Source organism: Micromesistius poutassou, assembly GCF_964030765.1.
Source record: "Micromesistius poutassou genome assembly, chromosome: 8".
Classification (NCBI taxonomy): Eukaryota; Metazoa; Chordata; class Actinopteri; order Gadiformes; family Gadidae; genus Micromesistius; species Micromesistius poutassou.
In genome coordinates this window covers 15,314,227-15,335,471 of record NC_140278.1, presented here as the reverse complement: position 1 = coordinate 15,335,471, position 21,245 = coordinate 15,314,227, and the positions used below count along the sequence as shown (strand labels likewise).

Sequence of the window (21,245 nt, the reverse complement as noted above, 5' to 3'; positions counted from 1 at the left end):
TAGATTATCTAAGAGAGTCTAAACAGTCTTTAAAACACAGTTTACAATTTATGTAACCTTTATTTAATTTGTTAAAATACAAGAAAGGGGAGATTTCACTGCTTTTTTTGCATCTGGACCACCTTAGAACTGTCCTGATTGAAAACCACTACACCTAGACTCTTCAAATCTGGAATAGATTATCACAGTGAGGCTATACATTATATAAAACATAGTTTCAGATTTGTGAAACCTTTATTATATTTGTGAAAATGCAATAAAGGCACATTTTAAAGCTTTTTAGGGGTCCAGACCGCATTAGAACTGGTCCTGATTGAAAACCACTACACCTAGACTCTTCAAATCTGGACTAAATGATCACAGTGAGGCTATAAATGATTAAAAACATAGCTTCAGATTTGTGAAACAAATCTAAAAAGCAAAATCTAAAATGTGCCTGCTATTGAGAAAGCTGCTCTGTAGCGTGTTGCAACTATCTCTCCACATTTACTTCATTACAGATACACTACTACTAATGTGATCATATAATTCCATTCAACCATCATTCTAACCTTTCTCTCTCTGTCTCAGCTCACTCTTTTAAAGGTTGCCTTGTTTGACAACGTCTTTTGTCTGGTGTAGTTTAAAGTGAGTGACATTTTCAATTGGTGAGTAATATATAATCCATAAAAATCTCATCAATCTTTCTCATTTCAAATTGTAATTTGTCACTGATCTCTATCTCTATCTCTCTTTCTCTCTCTCACATACAGCAAATACGACTACTACTACTGGTGTGTCTCGCCTTTTTGTGTGTGTGTGTGTGTGTTATGTAAATATTATTGTATTATACACTTGTTCAAAATAAACACATTTTAATTAAATTCAATAGAACAGTCATCTTTAAGGGACCGCGATAAATGTGTACTGGTGGGTGGTTGATTAATTGTGGTGGGCCGGTCTGGGTCCAAAATGCCAGGGCTGATTTTTTGTCCCAGTCCAGCCCTGGGTTCGAGGTAGCCTGGCTATTGCTAGCCTGGCTATTGCCAGACCAAGTCCAATCCTAGATTGCACGTTGGTCTGGAAAGGGTGCTGTCATTTTCTCCTGCACAAGAGGCGGGCGTAGTTCAAATGGCTGCAAGCAATTGGCCACCAGCGGGGCTAGCTGGTAGATTAAACTTTTACCAAAACCAGTCGGCAGTAAAGCAAATACATCCTTTCTTTGGAGGAATTGCTCCAGGGCAAGTTTCTACTCCCTCCACCACCCTCGGTGCACGGTGGCTGGTCTCCACGGTCGCCGTGCACCGGCCGAGCTCCCGAACACCGGCGGTGCACTCCCGCGGGCACGGGGATTCATGGGTGTCAGTTTGGTTTGAAATGTGCTGGGAACAGAGACGCATTCGAAAGTGCATTTTCAGAAGTGCTGGGTACAATGAGGATGCAATCTTTTTTTTCTCTTTAATGCAGGTAATGAAAGGTTCTGAAAGACGGCATACCCATGTAGCTTACTAATGAATAAAAGGGTGTCATCCCTATGTTCCCCGGGTCCTATGTTACCCGCTTTGTATGTGACCGGGGAGCGAATGTGTTTTTCGTAGGTGGAATCCAGAAGAATCATGAATATTAGGGTTAGGGTGAGGGTTAGGGTTAAGGTGAGGGTTACGGTTATGGTTAGGGTTAGGTTTAAGGTGAGGAGTCAGCGTGTGAGTTTGCCTGACAGGCTGCCTGTCCAATCCTAGTGCTTGAGGCGGAACCTTTTCCAAAAAAAAACAACTAAAAAAACTGATGTCTGACACGTTTTATGAAGAAAGCGTTTCCAAAACGCATTGGACATATTCTATGACCCACTATTGTCGCTTTTCCACCGACAGTGGAAAGCTACCAACACAAACAGGAGGAGCTAGGAAAGCAAATTAACTACGTGTTTAAGTTGAGAAGGGGCAAACGTGTGGCTACACACAGCACTACAGATGTCGAAACAGATTGAAAAAGCAAAATATATTTGTTGCACAGCTGAACGCTGTATCACATCATGAGCTGGCTGTTCTCAATTCACAACACGCATCCATCCAATCTACATCAGGCATTCTGACCAAAACTCATGCACGCCCCACCACGATTATTCCACTAATTACTCCACTAGTGTCATCTCCACTACCCAACACTGTATGAACGCAAACCATGGATAAGTTAGGCTACTTGGTGGCTATGGCTAACTTCAATCGAGTTAAAACAGCCGACCACTTGAGTGCAAAAAAACACAAAACACCTCACCACAGCACCAGCAAATCTTAAGCAATAAATATCGCAGCTTACCTTTATTTATGTGGCAGTGGTCTGCAGATGCATCCCGTGGTGTCACCTGCCATCCATTTAGTTCTACAGGTTATCGCTCTGTATGTCCATGGTACTACCAACCTACTCTGGTGCTTTTTACCTTCATGTATTCAGGCTAAAATGACTTGATTGTCTGATGTCTCATCATTGCATCCCAGCCAAAGAGTATTGGTATTAATACCTCATTCATTGTCCAAGCCAGGCTGGCAGCTCATACAAAAATAAGTAAGGGATAATCTATAGAACGCTGGTCATTATCGGGAAAATAAGCCCCGACAGGGCGGATAGGGCGAACCGGACACCGTGCGATGCGAAGGTGTCTCGCCCTGAAGGGGCTTGTTCTCAGGCCCGGCGATTGCCATAGGCAAACTAGGCGATCGCCTAGGGCGGCAAAATGTGTTGGGGGCGTACAAATGAAACATTAAACTATTAAACATGAACATCCTAGGGCGCGCCCCCCCGTCAACAATCCCGATCGCGCGCCCCCCCCCCTACGCTGGGGTTGATAAGTTACCGGACTACTTGCGGAGTGATACGAGAGACGTGAATCAGAGCCACTTTCCTTGACAGCGGACATTATGCAACGGTCAATTATCGAAAAATAATTCGGGAAGGACCATGCAAGTGAACAGCGCATACCACAGCATTGAGAGAGAGCCGTGTAATAATCCATAATAATTAAACTCAAGTTTTTTGTCTTTTTAAGTGGTGGGTACAAAATGAATCTTGACGAAAACTGGTGGGGACTCGTCCCCAGCGTAACTGACGCCTATGCAGGGATTGAATACAATACAACAGCCGCGGCGCCCCAGGGCGGCTTTTCTTTCTGTATTCAATCGCCGTGCACGCGGGAGTGCACCGCCGGAGTCCGGGAGCTCGGCCGGGGCACGGCCGCCGGGGGACCGCGACAGCGGTGCACGGCGGACCTCCCGGACTCCGGCGGTGCACTTCGAGCCGCGAGTGCACCACCGGAGTCCGCGAGCTCGGCCGGGGTATGGCCGCCGGGAGACCGCGACCACGGGGACCGGCTGCCGTGCACCGCGCCCGGGAGCTCAGCTCTGGCCGCCGTGGTGCACGGCTCTTCTTTCTGTATTCAATCGGGTTAGCCTGGTGCTACCAGACCATCGTACTTAATTTAATTTGTACAGAAGGTCTGGAACTGCTGTAATTGGCAAACGTTCACTCACTTGGAGGCGGGTGTCTGTTGAAGTTTAAAACTATTAGATCTGCCCAGTGCCACTCTGGATCTGCCATAACCAATGGCAATAGCGTTTGGTCGTGACGTATGTCATACGCCGGGACCGGCCGGAAACTACTACGTTGCGCGCATGCGCGCAACGTAGTAGTTCTTCACGCGTCAGGTGAAAAAAGCCAGCTTGGTGATTGGTGCCAAACGGATTGGGATAGGAAACAGGAGGATTAAACATGTTCGTTTCCATCCCCATGTGCAGGGCGAATTCCAATCGCCGGCAGATGGGGGTGGGGCTACCCAGCCTAGGTTCGAGGGTTATACTCCGGGGAGTAAAATAATATTAAAAAAATAATAAATAAATAATATATATATATATATATATATATATATATATATAAAATTATAAAAATAAAAAAATATATAAAAAAGTAAATAAATAAAAAATTAAAAAAATAATATACAAAAAAATAAAAATAAATAGTGTGTGTTGTGTGTCTCAGGCATGTACACAGCGTCGGATGTATAATGGGACCTACCCCAGCACGCCCTTCATCAACCACTATGACACTCCCGTCGACTTTTTTTTTTTTTTAACCTAATTTACAACAAAGTAGAAGGTTTAACAAATATGTTAAATGTTTAATTGCATCTTGACTTTGGTACCATGTAGTATGATCACTATCAATCAATCTAGTGGTTCTACGGTGTTCAGCTAGAACAACTTGCGTCCTGGTGTGTGAAAAGGCTTGTAGGTCCGCACTCGGACTGTTTTAGCGGCTCCAAGAGACTGCTTTTACAAGCTGTACAAGCCTGACCCCTAGTGGTCAAAAAAATACATTGTCAATTAAAAATGCTACAAGCTTAGTTTTGTGTAACTAAAGGAACTCTTATGAAGTATATATATATATATATATATGATTATTTTTTTAGAATTATTTTTTTCGATTTTTTTTTGTTGTCAATCAGATGCTTATTAGTTTTCTGGGGAACAGTCAGCCTCCTATCAACTGTATCAATCATTAAAACAAAGTCCTCAGCTTCAATCATTGGGACTGCTAATCCTGTGTGTACAATGCATTTTGCTCTGGCGTCCTCCTTGGTCTGTTGTTCTTCTGGGATGCACTAGCTTTATTTGCACTCAGTGGCCCATCCTTGTCGGAGGCCTTCTGTACCTGTGAGGTACAATGGAGGGGGGTCCGATTTTTCTGTGTCATTCACTCCCGTCTCTCACTCAAACATACGCGCACACACAGCTCCAAGTTGTCTCTATACTATATTTCTGCTCCTTTCTCCCGTCATAAGAACATTACTGTATGTAACCATGGCTATCTGTTGCGTGGCTTTCCCACTAAGATAGCTTTCTTTATAAAACACTAGTATTCATTTTTAGTGTTTCTCATGTCACAGAAACCACAGTGAATCCTGTGTTTCTGTGCCCCGCTGTGGTGTCGACAGCACAGAGCTCCGGTACCGTTACAGGACAGCGGTGGTTTCTTTCAGCTTGTATTGTATTCCAATTTTAGCGAAAACACATAACATTAGCTTGAAAGAAAAAAACTGTTTGAGGATGCTTATCTTTGCGTGAATTTTGGGATGACTCGTCTGCCAATGACTTCAAGCTGGTTGTGCCAATGACTTCAAGTTGGTTGTGTTTTAACCGGTGATTGTTGCGCCAAACTGTTTACAAAGGGACACTTGCTTGCGACGCAGCAAGCGCCACCTGCCGGGCGGGACGATCAGTACTTCCCCACATAAAGAGCTTAGTTCTGATTGGATCGCTTCCCAAATCGTCCCGCTTACATTTTCGTCTCGTTTTTATTCGTTGACGAAAATGTCAAAAATATTTCGTTAGTTTTTGTCATCCTAAATTGATTTTTATTTAGTTATCGTCTCGTTTTCGTCAGACTGTAGACCCCCCCCCCCCACACCACCCCCAATGTTTTCTCAATGGATCTCCACGAATCACACAAGTGGTCAATTTCGCCGAAAGGTGACTAGTTTGCATGCCTGTTTGAGTGTAATTTGTTAGAAAATGGATAGCTATCATGCAGCTATAGGTGAGCAAAGTACACAAATATATATTCCATAAAAAACAACACTTAAGTTGTAAGCATATTTGGAAAATAAGCCTTTTAAAATTAAGCACCTTAAATTTAAGCACCTTAAATGTAAGCATCCTGCAGTTAAGCAGCTTAAATTTGACAAATATAATTGAAGCAACATTGAGAAAGATGCAGAGAAAAGAGGAAATAAGAAGAATAAAAGGGATAGGAAAAACAAGAAAAAATCTAGAAAACAATGGAGAGAATGAGAAAATCAGGAGGAAAAAACAAGAATGCTGTCCTTAAAACAGGCCAAAAACCAAGTTCCTGTGCGAGCGCAGTACCCACTGCAGTACTCCTTCAGCAGCTCAACTTCCACAGACATATACTGTAGGTGCACAACAAGTACAGTTTCCTCATCTAACGGAATGAGAACTGTATATACACTGTATACCCAAAGCAGCAGAGACGTCCAAAAACTAAAGACAGAGGGAGACAAACAAATATTGAGAATGATAAATTGAGATTAAAGATGGAGAACCAGAACATTTCTAAAAAGAGAGAAAACACCACTTTCACTTTGAACGAGTGATGGAGAGAACATGAAAATCAATAAATATATATTTTTTTGATTTACGTATTTTTAAGTATTTAAATCAGAGTTAGTTTGTTTATTATAGTTTTCAAACCAAACTTAATCCCTCGTCAACAAATACCTATTTACTCACATAAATGATCAAGAGTCAACAGTAAAAACATAATAAATTCAGTATGTAGGGCACTGCCTTTAAAAGTCGATTTCAGTTACAGTTGACAGTTAATTAAATAATATGACGAGATTGACGTAAAATAAGTGCATAGGTAGGTACGAATTAAAAATATCAGATTGGCAATACATTCCCTCACCGAACCCCTACTTCAAAGCTGAGAAGTTGATCATGCATGTTCAACATTCAGATACATTTATAGGCCTCTTGCTCACCTACACACAAGATTTAGGCTGTAAACCGCAAACAAAAGTTTGTTAAACATTATATGAAATGATGAGGACATACACCTGAGAATTAACACAGCATCATTAATTAATTAATTCACTGAAGCCTATATTTACCCTTCTATAGGTCCCTTTATTCACTTACCATTCATTCATTAACTACAGTACCAAAACAGGTCATGATGACATTGAGCTTGAGTAAAAGCCTCCTCTGAAGAAAATCATTGTGCTCTTCTAATCTTAAGGGCCCCTATTAACAGGTGTGATGTTGGTGAGTCAATACAAGCCAGTTCAAAATCGACCCATTGGAGACATCACAAGTGGGAGCATCCTCCCTAGATGTGTGATTGATAGATCAACCAACCGGCCGACTAGATGGTACTGTCCACCGTGTAGGCTGATAGGTTGATATATGGCTGATCAACAGCTGATCAACATCACACCTGGTGGTATAATAGGGGCCCTTTAACTTGGCTAGAACCCATAATAACCCATAATAATCCCTGTTCCTTTTCAGTCCCAGCAAGAAGGATGTGTGGAAATCATGCACAGGTTAACAGGCGCCTCACATGTGGTTTGAGTTTCCTGTATCCTATCCTGTATCAAAGTCTGTCCAATCAACCAAAAGTCTAACAGCACAGACCCAACTGAAATGAGTTGAAAATCTGAATTTTACTCTGTTTACCAAGCACCCTGTTACCACCCTGTTCAAATGTTTTTAAGCATGAACTGCTGTTGCACAAGTTAATGGTGGGTTCAAAGATCTTTTTAGATAGCTTTGATTCTGTCTGATGGGCAATCGATTTGCCCATCGATCTACGAAACCAAAATACTATCGCTGCAGACAATTATAGGGTAGTGTTTAATGGTCTTCAATTAATTTAATCTTATTGATCAGAATGTTTTCATTGCATGTTCTTTAGTAGAAATTGAAAATAATATAATTTTCATCTGTATCATCTTCATTTGGCACAGTGAAAATATTAGTCAATAGTATTCCCTTTGCAATCAATAAATTACAATAATCATCTCCCGGGAACACATGTTGACCAAATTGAAGCAGTACCCTGTAATTCTATAGTGCAGAGCTATGTCATGTAACCTGTAGAATTTCAATACTAGCGGGAAAAAAAAACAAAAGCCCAAACCTAGGGTGTGACTCTAAGGTTGCAGAGAGGCCATGTGTGAAAAGTGCTGTGTGTGTTTTTACGGTTGCTGAGGTCCGCAGATCAGATGCCCCAGTGAGGATGGTTTTCCAGCTGTGTTACAAGTCTTGGTGGTCCTCCTGCAGTCTGAATCAGAGCCTCCTGACCCAGACGACAACACCCCCCCTCGCTCAGCCCCAAAGTACTCCCAAGTATTAATCTAGAGAAGATGACCGGTGCCCACAGTCCAAACTGTGGCTGGCTTTGGCTTAAATCTAAGGTCCTTGACGCAACATCCAAGGTATGGCTTTAGGGCTATCCCAAAATGCTCTACGTCTGTGTTCTGTCCTCATCATCACTCACTCTCTCCCTTGTTTATTTCGATACATCTTCATCTTCCTCCTCATTGAAGGTGGGAGACCTTGAGGGGCATGGCACTGCCAAAGTCCAGGAAGAAGTGTCCTTCCTGTTTGGGCAGGAAGGTGGTGGGGATAACGTTGTAGATGCCAGCTGGCACATGGTCAAGCTCCAGGTAACTGAACCCACACCTACAGAGAGACAGACAGAGAGGAACAGAGTAAAAAATAAGCGATTGAGAGAGAGAGAAGAGAGAGGCATAAAGTACACTAAGAAATAAAAGACAGAACATTTCCACCACTCCTGGGCAGAGTGGCAGGCGAGTGTGTACCTGTAGTCTCCACTGGCCCTCTTCTGGAAGCCTGCTGGGCCAGGTTCCCCCACCGTGGACACGGTGACCACCTCAAACCCAACGCTGTACTGTCTGGAAGAAGGCAAGAGGGAGAGCGCTTTACATCTCTCACACTGGTGTGTGTGTGTGTGTGTGTGTGTGTGTGTGTGTGTGTGTGTGTGTGTGTGTGTGTGTGTGTGTGTGTGTGTGTGTGTGTGTGTGTGTGTGTGTGTGTGTGTGTGTGTGTGTGTCCCACCTCTGACCACGGAGCTCCACCAGCAGCGGGCCGGCCCGCTCTAGGTTGAACTGGTAGATGGGGTTGTGTTTGTACGAGTCCTTGTAGTTCCCACAACCCCCCGCGCTCGCGCCCTTCCACTGGCCCGTCACCTGGAAGTCGACATCAGCTCAATCACACACGCTGCATGATGATAGATCAACCCGTCTGCCCAGCAGACTGTACCCAGGTGGGGGTACTGTACCCCCTGGTGGGTTGTTCCATCAATCATGCATCTGAGTGGACACGCCCACTTGTGAAGTCACTAGAGGGTCGAGTGATCATCTACCCTGGCTCCACAGCCAGGGTAGATGAAGATAGGGCTGCTCGATTATGGAAAAAAAAATCATAATCACGATTATTTTGGTCAATATTGAAATCTCGATTATTCAAACGATTATTTTTGATTTTGAAAACATGATGCATTTTTTCATAATTTTTCTCCAAAAAAAACACTTTGTAAATGAGAACTTTGAAATTTCCCCTTAAAAATATACACAAAATGGTCAAATAGAAAATAAAGTCCAGATATGAATCCAGCTGTTCTGCAATTTCTATAAAAAAATTTTTTTTTGTTTCAACTCGATTATATTAGTTTGGTGATTGTTTCACTCTGAAATCAAAATCGCAATCAAAATTTGATTAATCGCCCAGCCCTAGATGAAGGCAGCATGAGTCTTCATTTAAAAAGGCACATGAGAAATGATCCTTAATTTGAACACTCTCTGCGTGGAATAACTGAGAATAAAAACACACAACTAAAGGACTGGAAAAGTCCTGTACAACTCCACACAACCAGTTATTTTTAGCCTTTGGTTTTGGGTGTCCTGCCCGCCAATTTGCCATGCAAATTGTACAGCAGTCAGAGGGGGACTGTGAATGAGCTAATGTACGACGATGTGATTGATGGCAGATGCAGCCTACCCTCTTGGTATGGGTGAAGGGTGTCGGGATCTTGGTGTAGGAGAACTTGCAGCCAGAGTACACCTGTTTGGGACAGCAACACGGTGGTTAGTCCATGATGTTAAGAGCCTTTCAAAAGTTCAGTTCTTGTTCTTAAATCCGATGCCTCCGAGGTTATCAGCTGGGAGTTAACTGCGATTTACAACTGCTGCAAAATGTTGCCCAAAATGCAAGGGTTAGGGTTGATAATATGATGATAATTATGTGCATCTAAAGAATAAATCTCCATCCACCGACAGCTCAGAAAATGAAGAGATCTGAGAGATACTCAAATAAACATTTTTATATTATTCATCAATCAAATACATACAATGTGTGTCTATCAGACCTTCCATGTATAGATCTAAACCTGTGTATTGTACCGCAAAAAATAAAAAATAATTAAATGTTGCATGGAACTGTGTATTAAGAATGTATACATCTGATTTGAACCGTACAGAAGATCAATAAACGTCAATGAGCATATCGCTGCCTCTCACCCGCAGGGTGTAGTTGATGGTGTTCTGCTTCTCATACTGGGACACCACCAGGGTGAAGGTGTGGGTGCCAGCCGAGGTCAGCTTGATCTTGGTCAGGTAGTGGGGGCTGTTGATGCGGATACCGTCGATGTAAGGCGGGGGGTCCGCTGCGGGGGGGCACAACGGAGACAGAACATCTCTTTTATTCAGAGAACCAGGAGTCATGATACCCCTACCTGCTCATTAATGACATGCATCTGAAAGAAGGTCACTGTAATTAAATTAGGATAAAAGCATCTGCTAAATTAATAAATAGTGAACAATACAATTGATTAGTGCATGGTATAAACACACACACATACTATACACAACCCTAAAGGGTTGCATTTCGATGGTGTTTGGTTTCTCTTGAAAGAAGCTGGGAAGTGAGATGAAAAGAGACAATAGGCTGTAATAATCTTATAATAGGCTTATAAAACGGCTTCCCTGGCCATCCCCAGCATGGGCAATTTCATATGCTACCTTTGGGGCGGCCGAGTGTCAATGGGGAAAATTAGGAGGACCAGGAACTACTATCGCTGACTATAATGCATGTCGTGGTGACTCCTGTGTAGGGCTCCCTTTTCCTCCACCGTCTTGTTCACTGTGCATGTTTGTTGGGTGTATACTGTTGTGTGTTTCGGTGGCAGAAATAATTTGGAAACTGATGAAATCCCATCTATATTGAATCAAAGCCCCAAAACAAGCCGTCATAGCTGCTCTCTGTAGTGTAGCAACCAGCATCTTGTCCTAGACGCCCAGAGGAGGGCTCTACTAGCACACAAGTGAGTCAGCACCCACATGCCGACCTATCAGAGCACAGCCCTCCGTGTTCTTTGGAGTGGACCACAACCGACCGGTGCACTGAGTCAGACACCAGAGAAAGCCAAGCTATTTTAAAATAGAATGGAAAAATATCCTGTCCGCGCAAGGCTCTCCCAAAAAACGGTACGGGGGGGCTCGCCGCTCGCTTTCGTGGAGTGGACGTCCGTAAAAGAATGCTGTCCAGGTATCACTGGAAGATCTGATCCCCTCTGATCGTACTCTTTCACTCTGATCCCTCCCCGGCCCCACGAGTAATGAATTGAAGGGTCAGATTTAAAGTACCGCGTCGAGACGAGAAAAAGAGAGGAACGGAAAACATAGGAAAGGAAAGGGTGTCTAGTCTTAGGGAGCCTTGACAGAGAGGGAGACGGCTTCGCTCTGTGGGCAGAGATAAACACCTACCTGGGTAGTAGACCTTCCTCCCATCTGTCTTGTAGACAACGAGGGTGATGAATTCTCGGTTTTGTGCAAAGTCATCCTGGACAAAAGAAAACATTTTACATTGGCGTAAAAGGGAAACATCCTGTTTAGACCCCCCCCCCCCACCCAATCAGTATCTTAAAAATGCCCTTTCCATTTGGTGCCGTGGCTGTATTGCTGTTCAGGCATTCACTATCAGAGGCAAATTGAGTTTGAGTCCATATTTACATCTAAAACCTTGTGCATTTTTTAAGTTTTAAGTTTTGACCAGGATCAATCCATAGCCCTACAATGTAAGACTACATCACTTTTCATTTAAATTAAGTAGTTTAAGGGTTTTGTTTTAGATAAGTGTTAAGATAATTGATGTGCTGCCCACATTTGGGCACTTGAAACCTGCCATTTTGTCAGTGCGGACATGCCAATCTCAATTAGGTCTTGATTAGGGCGATGGAGCCTTAAGGCATGAGAAGCATACCTTGTCAGTGATGTGCCTGGTGAGAAGAACCCAGACAGCAGCGCCCCCTGCTGGACACTGCACCTCTAGTCTGTACTGGGGGTTGTTGGCTAGGCTGTACGCATCCTTCGCTGGACCCTGTTTCGCATCCCAGCTGCTGCAATACGGCAAGCACAGAACCGACACACACATCAGCAGGAGCCACTTTAGATTTTACACCAGTAACAGAGAAACCAGAGACAGAGACAGACAGACATTATTATTACCTGTGAATGCAGGAGGATTCCTTGAACAGGGCGGGGCTCCAGCTCAGGTAGATGACATCAAAGTACTGGCAAAGGTCCTCCCACGCAATCCAAAAGACACCTGTGCAATCACACACACACACACACACACACACATAAGACAAGATGTACTTTATTATTGAGAAATGAGGGTGTAAGCCGTCCTTGACTAAGAATTTCCTCTAAAACAGTCCATCCGGAATATTCTGGGAGAGAGTGTGGTGTTTCTCGGCGCAGACCTTTTGAAGTATATATATATATATATATATATATATATAGAGTATATCACTAGAAACATGGGACTTGTAAAAAAGACTTTCAAACCACACAACACTGCTATTAAGATGTGTGATTATTTGAATACATTACCACCGTAGCTCTATGCTGCGATATGTTTTGCTTTCAATTTGGATTTCTGGACATTCCTAATTAAAAATAGATATACTATAAATACTATAAATAAAATCACCAAAAACATACAGATAATACGTTAATATAGTAATAATATGATACACAATGAGTAGTTGACATGTTAATGAGTAGTAGACATACTACTGAAAAGAAATAAAGCTTCATACCGTTGTCAAACTTCTGGGCCGTCTTGGGGTCAAAGTTGAGGTACTTGAGGAGCTCTGGGGTCCAGTTCTTCTCATCCCTCTCACTGAAGCGGCCCTTCCATCTCAGGTGGCTCCAGGGGTTCTTCAGCTGGAGGAAACGCCTCCCCTGCACAACAACAACCAGGATCAACACCAGGACCGCAACCAGGAGGACCACAACCCAATCACATAGGAGAGCCGGGAACTCCTGACCACAAGTTATTTTAAGGATTTTATTATTAATTGGTTGAAGACTAGGAACAGCTTTTTGCCATTGAAAGTCTACATTGAAATGTATAATTTCAACTAGCTCACAGCCTAAAACCTGGGCATAAAAAATGTTGGCCAGCCCGTCCCTCGCTCTTTTGTGTGCAAGAATCTTACTATGGACACTGCCAAAACCCCTCCCACTCCACCCAGCCGAGCTACACTACTACACGTCATACACAGCCAGCATGATATTATTGGTCTTAAAAAGTCTGAAAGTTATCCACCTACTAACAGGTGGGAGACTATTTTGCAATATAACACACTGCAACTTAAGTTTAATAGTATCTAAAGAAAAAACATGCATCCATTTAGATCAGTTATATATATATTTATAATATACTGTCTATATATTTAGAGAATATATCTTTTTTGGGATGTATTATTATTCATTAATCTGGCACTATGTAACATTTATATTGCAGCTATTAACGCCTTTATACTCTTTCTAAAGAATCAATCCATGGAATTTGAAAATAATTTGTTTTATTCTGGTCAACTGAAAATGATATAGCTATAACTCTAGCTACAGCAGAAACCAGCAACATAGGACAGGTTTAAATGGTTTGGTTGGAAAGTGGAATGTGAAGTGGTCACTCCCCTAAGCCGAGCATGCTAACCTTGTGGTCTCGGATGTCCAGGACAGCGTAGGCGTGCGTGGGCACCAGCCCCCACTTGTCTCCCTCCTCCTCTGTCATGACTCCCGTTGCCGTGGTGATGAGGACATCTCCCCTGTGAAACCTGTGCGAGGTAGTGAGAAAGAATGGAGGAGAGGGACAGTAATAGGAGACATGAAAGAAAAAATGGAGATAAAGAAGCAGCGATAAATAAAGAAAAAAGAAAGAAAAAGATACATTAAGAAACAAATGAAGATGTCCGTAAAGAAAAGAAGAGAGACAGGCATTGAGATATACGAGTATATCCTCACCTGGAGTAGAGCATGCGGAAGGTGTCGTCCTTAATGAACGAGTGATTGTCAGAGTGCATGGCGATGCGCTCCGGGATCCAGCCAGTGAGTGCGTGCAGATCAATGTTCTGGAGAAAGATGGAAGAGGACACGGAAGACCGTCAGGTACACTGATGGTCCCAATGTCCACGGTCTACCTTGGAGGCATCTCAGAGCAAGATGCCCTAACCCCTACCTGCTCTTGAATGACATGTCACTAAGTAGCTTGAAACAAATTGTTAAATCACTAAATAGTAGGGTGTGAATCAGGCTGACACTAGAGAGAGTGTCACATGTTACACAGGACCACAGGCCGGAATCAACCTTCAACATGGTATATATATAGTGGTTGAACAAACAAGCCATTACCCCGAAAAAATATATAGTACGTAATAGATTGAGCCAGTCTGCTTACCGAGTTGGACCCTGGAAAGTCGTAGCCTCCCATCACCTTCATGTAGGCCTTCTCGATGAGGGAGACCCACAGCTCGCTCCTGTTGCTGGAGTAGGAGCAGAGCAGCTCTCCGTTACGGTCCACCGGCAGGAAGTCATCGATGATCACCTGACAGGACATACCAGATATCACACGTCAGGACGTTCCGGTTGATCACCTGACAGGACGTTCATCCAAGATTTACTAGGCGCGTGCATAGTTTCCATCAAGCACATCATATGCTCAAGTGCATACATTGACGTGATTAAAATGTACATAGGCAAGAAAGAAAGAACAAAAAGGGTGCTCTGGAAAATTCCGGCAACATACCAAGTAATCTGAAAACATTATATCAAGTGCAAACTGCCAGTGTTTCAGTCGCATTCTTATCAATGGATTCAGCCATGGTGCAAATGTTTAACTTGGTGTCATCATCAAAATTTATAAACAAGGGTTTTGATGTGCTCAATTTGGATTTATGAATATAAAATGTGGCTAGAATGCGGTATATTCTATCTTACTGTTCAGGGTATTACCTTCCGAGGAACGCCGTTGATGTGGAGCTTGACCATGTACTTCCCACAGGGGTTGTACTCTGGCTCGCCTCGTCTGTTCTGGGGGTAGATGATGCTGGGAGCATGCACACGCACATACAATCGTTAAGAAACAACAAAACAATCATGTATAGAATTCACACGAGACAGCAGAGAAAGCTGCACAATTGAAAGCCGGGTAGGTGAGATACCTGGTGATGAGCTTCTTGTTGTAGCGCCTCTCGTAGGCAGCGCTGATGGCCAACGACGCCACGAAGGAACAGTCAGACACCACGGTCTGCACACAGGAACATGATCAACTCACAAAGGAACTAGATCACTTCACACAGGAACATGATCAACTCACACAGGAAGTAGATCACTTCACACAGGAACATGATCAACTCACACAGGAAGTAGATCACTTCACACAGGAACATGATCAACTCACACAGGAAGTAGATCACTTCACACAAGAACATGATCAACTCACACAGGAACTAGATCACTTCACACAGGAACATGATCAACTCACACAGGAAGTAGATCACTTCACACAGGAACATGATCAACTCACACAGGAAGTAGATCACTTCACACAAGAACATGATCAACTCACACAGGAACTAGATCACTTCACACAGGAACATGATCAACTCACACAGGAAGTAGATCACTTCACACAGGAACATGATCAACTCACACAGGAAGTAGATCACTTCACACAGGAACTAGATCACTTTAATCAGGAACTAGATCACTTTAATCAGGAACTAGATCACTTCACACATCAGCAGCCCACCTGCTTGATGCTGAAGCTGGACACAGACAGGATCATGGTGGGGCTGTTGCAGATCTCGTCCGGCCGCACCCAGCGGGAGAAGATGGCTTTCTGCTTGGGAGACAGCGCCAGCTTGCCTGTCTTGTCCCTGGGTTTAAAACAAACAGTTTCCTTTATACAGTTCATTCTGCCATGTTTGGGTACACAGAAAGTGAAAGATAAACGATGTCTGTATACATATTTTTTGCTTATAAATGAGATTTCATTATATGTCACACACACACACACACACACACACACACACACACACACACACACACACACACACACACACACACACACACACACACACACACACACACACACACACACACACACACACACACACACACACACAGGAAACGAAACAGGTGTGCAGATTAACCACAACAGCACAATGCCATTCTGCAAATTCAACTATCGAAACTAATGCATTATACAGTACATTATACAGTACAGCATGAAGTCTTCAGTATAGTATTTGAAATATTTTACTGTCCTGTGATTCTGCTGGTGTGACACCTGAATCTCCCATGTGGGCAAAAGTAGTGTAGTGGTAAGAGGACTCACGAGAAGGGAACAGGGAAGGCAAAGCGCTCCCTGAGATCCACACTCATGAAGGGCACGTAGGCCATGCCGTTGATTGTGGACGTACTCCTGAAATTATATTAGGGTTGTAACAGTATTAGGTACACATGGAGGGGCACAATTGCTTTTGCTGAATTTAACATACTGAAATTAAAATTATATATATATATATATATATATATATATATATATATATATATATATATATATAACAACTATATAATCAAATAGTTTCACACTAGTTTCAGAACTATTTTGAGTCCTAACCTCGCAGTTTGTAGAAATAAACAAGTTTATTACGGGTTTTATCCTAAACCCATAATCTGTAGTCCGAAACTACTACAGTAGTTTGTAGTCATTACCCAGCTGTCTTTAGTCCTAAACCAGGCCTGATCCTTGTGACTTATATGTAGTCTGGAGCTGGCTCACCTGAGCACCTCGATCTCCTCTGACGTGTAGCGTTGTCCCTGGGGCTCGCTGGATTGTACCGCCCGCATCGGCTGGGGCCGATCATGGATGGTGAAGTCTTGACCCAGGGGGAAGAACTGGCGTGTGGGAGCCCCCGAAGAGGTACCGCCACTGGGCTTCGCCGCAACCTGAGGCTGGGCTGGAGAACATTTGGACTGGGATTCTTTAAGGCCTTCCGCCCTGAAGGGACACAAGGTAACACTTCATTGGCGAATGTTCTATGAGAACCATTGAGCTAGCCAGTGGCCAACAAGGGTTGAATTTAACTCTGATGCCAATTGTTTAGACTGTTACTTGAATGAACCTGGATTCTTACACTACACAGAGGATTGCTATGTTTAGAAGGACAGAGCACAGCAGGGCTCCAGACTAACTTTTTGCATTGGTTGCACTGGTACGCCTAACTTTTCTTTTTAGGTGCACCAGCACAAAATTTAGGTGCACCCAAAAATGTAGGGGTTTCAAGTGCTTCACCTAGCCGGAATTGAACATTTTAAAATAAAACATTTCCAAATAAAAGGGCTTGTGCTTCAAGGGTTATTCACCTATAAAACAAACAACATTGTGCTCCAACACTATATATCATATATTTATAGGTTATTTTGCTGCAATTGAATATACTAACTCTAAACTCTAACTCTTAACTAAATTAAAAAGTAAATCTCTTTACCGATACACTTCCAGCGATTTGACGCGTCAAAAATGCACAACTACAAGTTCTGAATGGGGGCAGGTCACAATGAATGGGGCCGAGATGATTGACAGTACAGGTGATGATGCTCTTTGGTTGACAGTGGGAGAGGGAGAGGAGATGGAAGACGGAGCCGTGCTGTCCTATATGTTTCTAAACATATAGGTTACAGATTAATAAAGGCCTGCATGACACTCGTGGTCCTACCAACAAAAGTAAAAAAATATAAACCCGGTGTGCAATGATCATGTTTTAAATTTAAAAATGCGCTTATTAATGATAATGCAAAACATTAAAATAGCTACTTGACCCCACGACACGCACAAACGTGCAACATGCAATAAACAGCAGGCGTGTTAAACAACCCAATAAATCCAACCTACCTTGTAAGCTTGTTCAATAATTAGAGAGGGAGAGGAGATAGACTGATCCGCGCTGTCCTTTAGGACAGGTGGGTTGTTTAACACGCCTGCCGTTTATTGCGTGTTTAAGTTTGTGCATGTCATGGGGTCCAGACTCTCAGTAGTAGGTCTGGTTGGAACAGTAGGCTGTTTTTTAAGTTAGTTTTCCCTCGTCTTTTGTCGCATTTATTTTCTTTCTCCGTTTAAGTTACTCTGGCACTCAGGTCGCTTGCAATTGCAAACACACACAAGCAGTGAACAAGACCACAGCCAATCAGCGGCAAAGAGCCGACTGAGCTCTTTCTCTTATTGGTTTAGACCACGATATGATCCTACCACGAGTGTGAGTTTGGTCACAGGAGAACACATAGAGATGATGCAAAGGAAATTTAAGTTTTCACCCGGGCAGTGTCAGGTGCACCAGTGCGACCTAGAAAAATTATTAGTCGCACCCTTAAATATTTTGGTCGCATATGCGACCAAATTAGTCGCACTCTGGAGCCCTGCACAGGTAATAGTATAGCTATAGCTAAGCGAATCATCACAATCAAGTGCACAAGTCAACTTGTGAGATGTTCCGGTCTTGAGATTCTTCGTTAACATCTCAAAGCAGCATTGGGAGAGTAAGGGCAACAACACAGATCTCTGACGTACCGCTCCAAGGCCTGGAGAGCCAGCTGCTTCAGCTTGGTCTGCACGGTCAGCTCCGTGGTCTCGTTGGACTGTCACAAGCACAAGCACATTAGAATGAGCAATACCGTCATTGACTTGCACACACATTAAATGAACAGTAAGACACAAGGAAAGAAAGAAAGAAAGAGAAACCAAGAGAAAAAGGAAAGAGAAAGAAAAAGAGAGGGAGAAAGAATGTCCGAGGTGGAAACAAAGGACAGAAATTAACTAGCTAACCAACTAACCAAGTAAAGTTAAACCCCAGGGGGAGTGCAAAGAACAGACAGAGAATGGGAGGCAGCAGAGCATACCGTCTGGATGCACAGCTCCACAGCCTGGGAGTACAGCTCGATGGCCTCGTCGCCGTTCCCCTTCTCGTCCTCCTGGAACGCCTGGGTCACCAAGAAGTGAGCCCGCTCCAGGTCCACTTGCTGCCGGCTCTTCAATGGGTCAATGCTCTGCCCCTGGACTGGTGGTGGAGGAAGAAACAGTAGACGACGTCATAGTGGAACTCAACTGTATGCTCAGTCTATTGGCTGCAGAGACAACCTGCCAGCAAAGAACAAGAAACCAACACAGCTACTCATCCTTTAAATTAAATATAATACATGTCTATTATGGCCTACTCACCAGCATTATGGAGGGCTTGGACTCTCTCCAGGTATTCGTTGACTTTGTCCTGGATGCTGTCCAGTTTAGACCCAGCCATGTCTGCGTAGATCAGCGCTTGCGCAGCTTCCTGCAGATTTCCGTAGTCCATAATATTACACAGGGACAGAGGTAAATTGTTGGATATACATACATGATTAAATTTAATTATTCTTGCATACAAGAAACTTCTGCCCCTAGAAAGTACACCCACTTCTCACTGTATATAGAAGTGGCATTAGCCTCAAAGCAATACTGTCACTTCTATAGATTGCAACCAACCATGTACACAGATAACGATAACATCATCTTTGTGTTATGCGGATGACAGTATACTTAATTCAACATACACCAGACGTTAAACGTAGACTAGTTTAAAGTATTAAGCGAAGGCTAGTGCCACTAGTCCAAGTCTAACACACGGTGTTAGCTTAGGATTTGAAACTATCCTAAATACAGTATGGTACAGTAACATTACCGACCTTGTAGTAAAACACCGCCTCGTTATACTTCCCGTTGTGGTCGCAGGTGACAGCTGTCTTGGCGAACTTGACGGCGTCATGCTCCAGCGCCGTGCAGTCCATGGTGGAGGACTCACTTGTTGACAAGGTGTTGGGGAGCCACAAGGCTAGCTCCGAGAGGGCTGGACGTGTTTACCGATTAAAACGATTAAAATGAGCTTCGTTTCTAAGTCCAACACAGTTGCTCATGTTTTCTGTAAAACAGAGAACATCACACGGTTCTGTGTGTATGTCCAAATCAGTTTGTTAGACCGAGTTTAAGCAATACAACTGTGTAAATAAACAGAGCGCCTAGAGAACATGACGGAAGAACAGCAGTAAGGATTTTGAGTGGGCGCGGCTATAAATATGGCATTTCCGGGAGCGATTACAGTTGCGCATGCGCACGCCACTGAACTACAGTGGTACCCATCAACACAACAACAGCCACCCAAGTTCATCCATGGCTTTTGCACAGCTGACTAAATACGGAATATTTTACAGTTGACATCGATCACATTGAAATCACTGACATGTCAGCAGATAGAAGGTTAGCTATTTTGCGAATTTGGAATGTGATTTAGAATTTAGAAGAGTGTAGATGTAGTTTTTGTATTTCCATCAGAGAGCAGCAGTGTGCTGGCCTACAGCGAGTTGTTTTAGTATAAGATGGTTTTCAGTTAAAATAGATGTCGCAGTTCACTTAAGGAAAACAATTGGTAATTGTATTAAACGTTTAATAACCAAACATTTAACTCAATCCAAAAATATACCATACAATAATTATCTTACTCCCAGTACACTCATTTAAAAATATTTAAAACTGAAGTGTGGCAATTCCAGTGGCTATTATTCAATCTATTCAGCACTTTAAATACCATATTTCTAGAACAGATTGGGTATAACGATTCAGAGTGCTAAATGTTATAAAATAAAATGCCCATTTATCCCAGACAGGCAATTTTGTTGTCATAAAAGAAAGAACATTATAGAATAAAAAAAGATGTCTGATATACACAATAATTGTAATGAAGATTCAGGTTGTTGTTATGTTGTGATGTTATTAATGTCACAATCTGTCAACATTTATCAAGCCAACATTAAGTGAAATTTAAGTGTGGAGATTCAAGTGGATTTCCTTCCAGCTCCGAAAATAAAGCAAAAATATTAAATCAGCCCTTGGCTAGAACAGAGTAATCTCTACATCTTGACACCATCATAAAGCAACACGTTCAAAGACTATGTTTGCCCACTGTCGCTGGTACAATATCTATCTACATGTTAGCTTTGTTGAAAGATAGAAGGGAGGGATTGAGACAGACTTGTAACATTATGATACTACCCACTGCACTACAGAGTTGACTCTGCAGGTAGTGGACATTTTTCTGTTCAAGTTAACTGTTACACGCAACGAAATATATTTTTTTCAATTGTGTTGATAGTTTTATAAAAAACTAAAAAGAAATGCCAGGTAAGAACATAGAACATAACACATTGAGACACATCTCCAAATATACAATATATTCAGAATGATTCATATTGTGTAATATGCACTTTGGACACAAGCATTTCCAAATACACACAC

At 42.8% G+C, this 21,245-nt stretch overlaps 1 protein-coding gene across 1 annotated transcript; it reads right to left on the bottom strand.

Moving 5' to 3' along the window:
• Positions 1 to 6,210: 6,210 nt before the first annotated feature.
• Positions 6,211 to 20,003, bottom strand: capn7 (calpain 7). The gene is made up of 21 exons (XM_084471449.1): positions 19,643 to 20,003; positions 19,143 to 19,251; positions 18,824 to 18,981; positions 18,495 to 18,562; positions 16,710 to 16,928; positions 16,263 to 16,349; positions 15,675 to 15,801; positions 15,085 to 15,170; positions 14,876 to 14,969; positions 14,322 to 14,468; positions 13,889 to 13,995; positions 13,581 to 13,701; positions 12,676 to 12,820; positions 12,080 to 12,179; positions 11,835 to 11,970; positions 11,339 to 11,414; positions 10,094 to 10,239; positions 9,576 to 9,638; positions 8,634 to 8,764; positions 8,378 to 8,470; positions 6,211 to 8,237 (listed from the first exon to the last, which is right to left on the bottom strand). The coding sequence occupies exons 1-21, from the start codon at positions 19,742 to 19,744 to the stop codon at positions 8,093 to 8,095; spliced, it is 2,460 nt and encodes an 819-aa protein (XP_084327575.1). The 5' UTR covers positions 19,745 to 20,003; the 3' UTR covers positions 6,211 to 8,092.
• Between the last annotated feature and the right edge of the window lie 1,242 nt (positions 20,004 to 21,245).

What these genes read in the sequence shown, in the direction of transcription:
- capn7 (XM_084471449.1), bottom strand. Translation starts at nt 19,744, where the DNA reads ATGGACTGCACGGCGCTGGAGCATGACGCCGTCAAGTTCGCCAAGACA. An exon ending in CCAAGCCCTCCATAATGCTG is followed by an intron (nt 18,982 to 19,142) that starts GTGAGTAGGCCA and finishes CTCCACCACCAG; the next exon opens with TCCAGGGGCAGAGCATTGAC. An exon ending in TGGAGCTGTGCATCCAGACG is followed by an intron (nt 18,563 to 18,823) that starts GTATGCTCTGCT and finishes TGCTTGTGACAG; the next exon opens with TCCAACGAGACCACGGAGCT.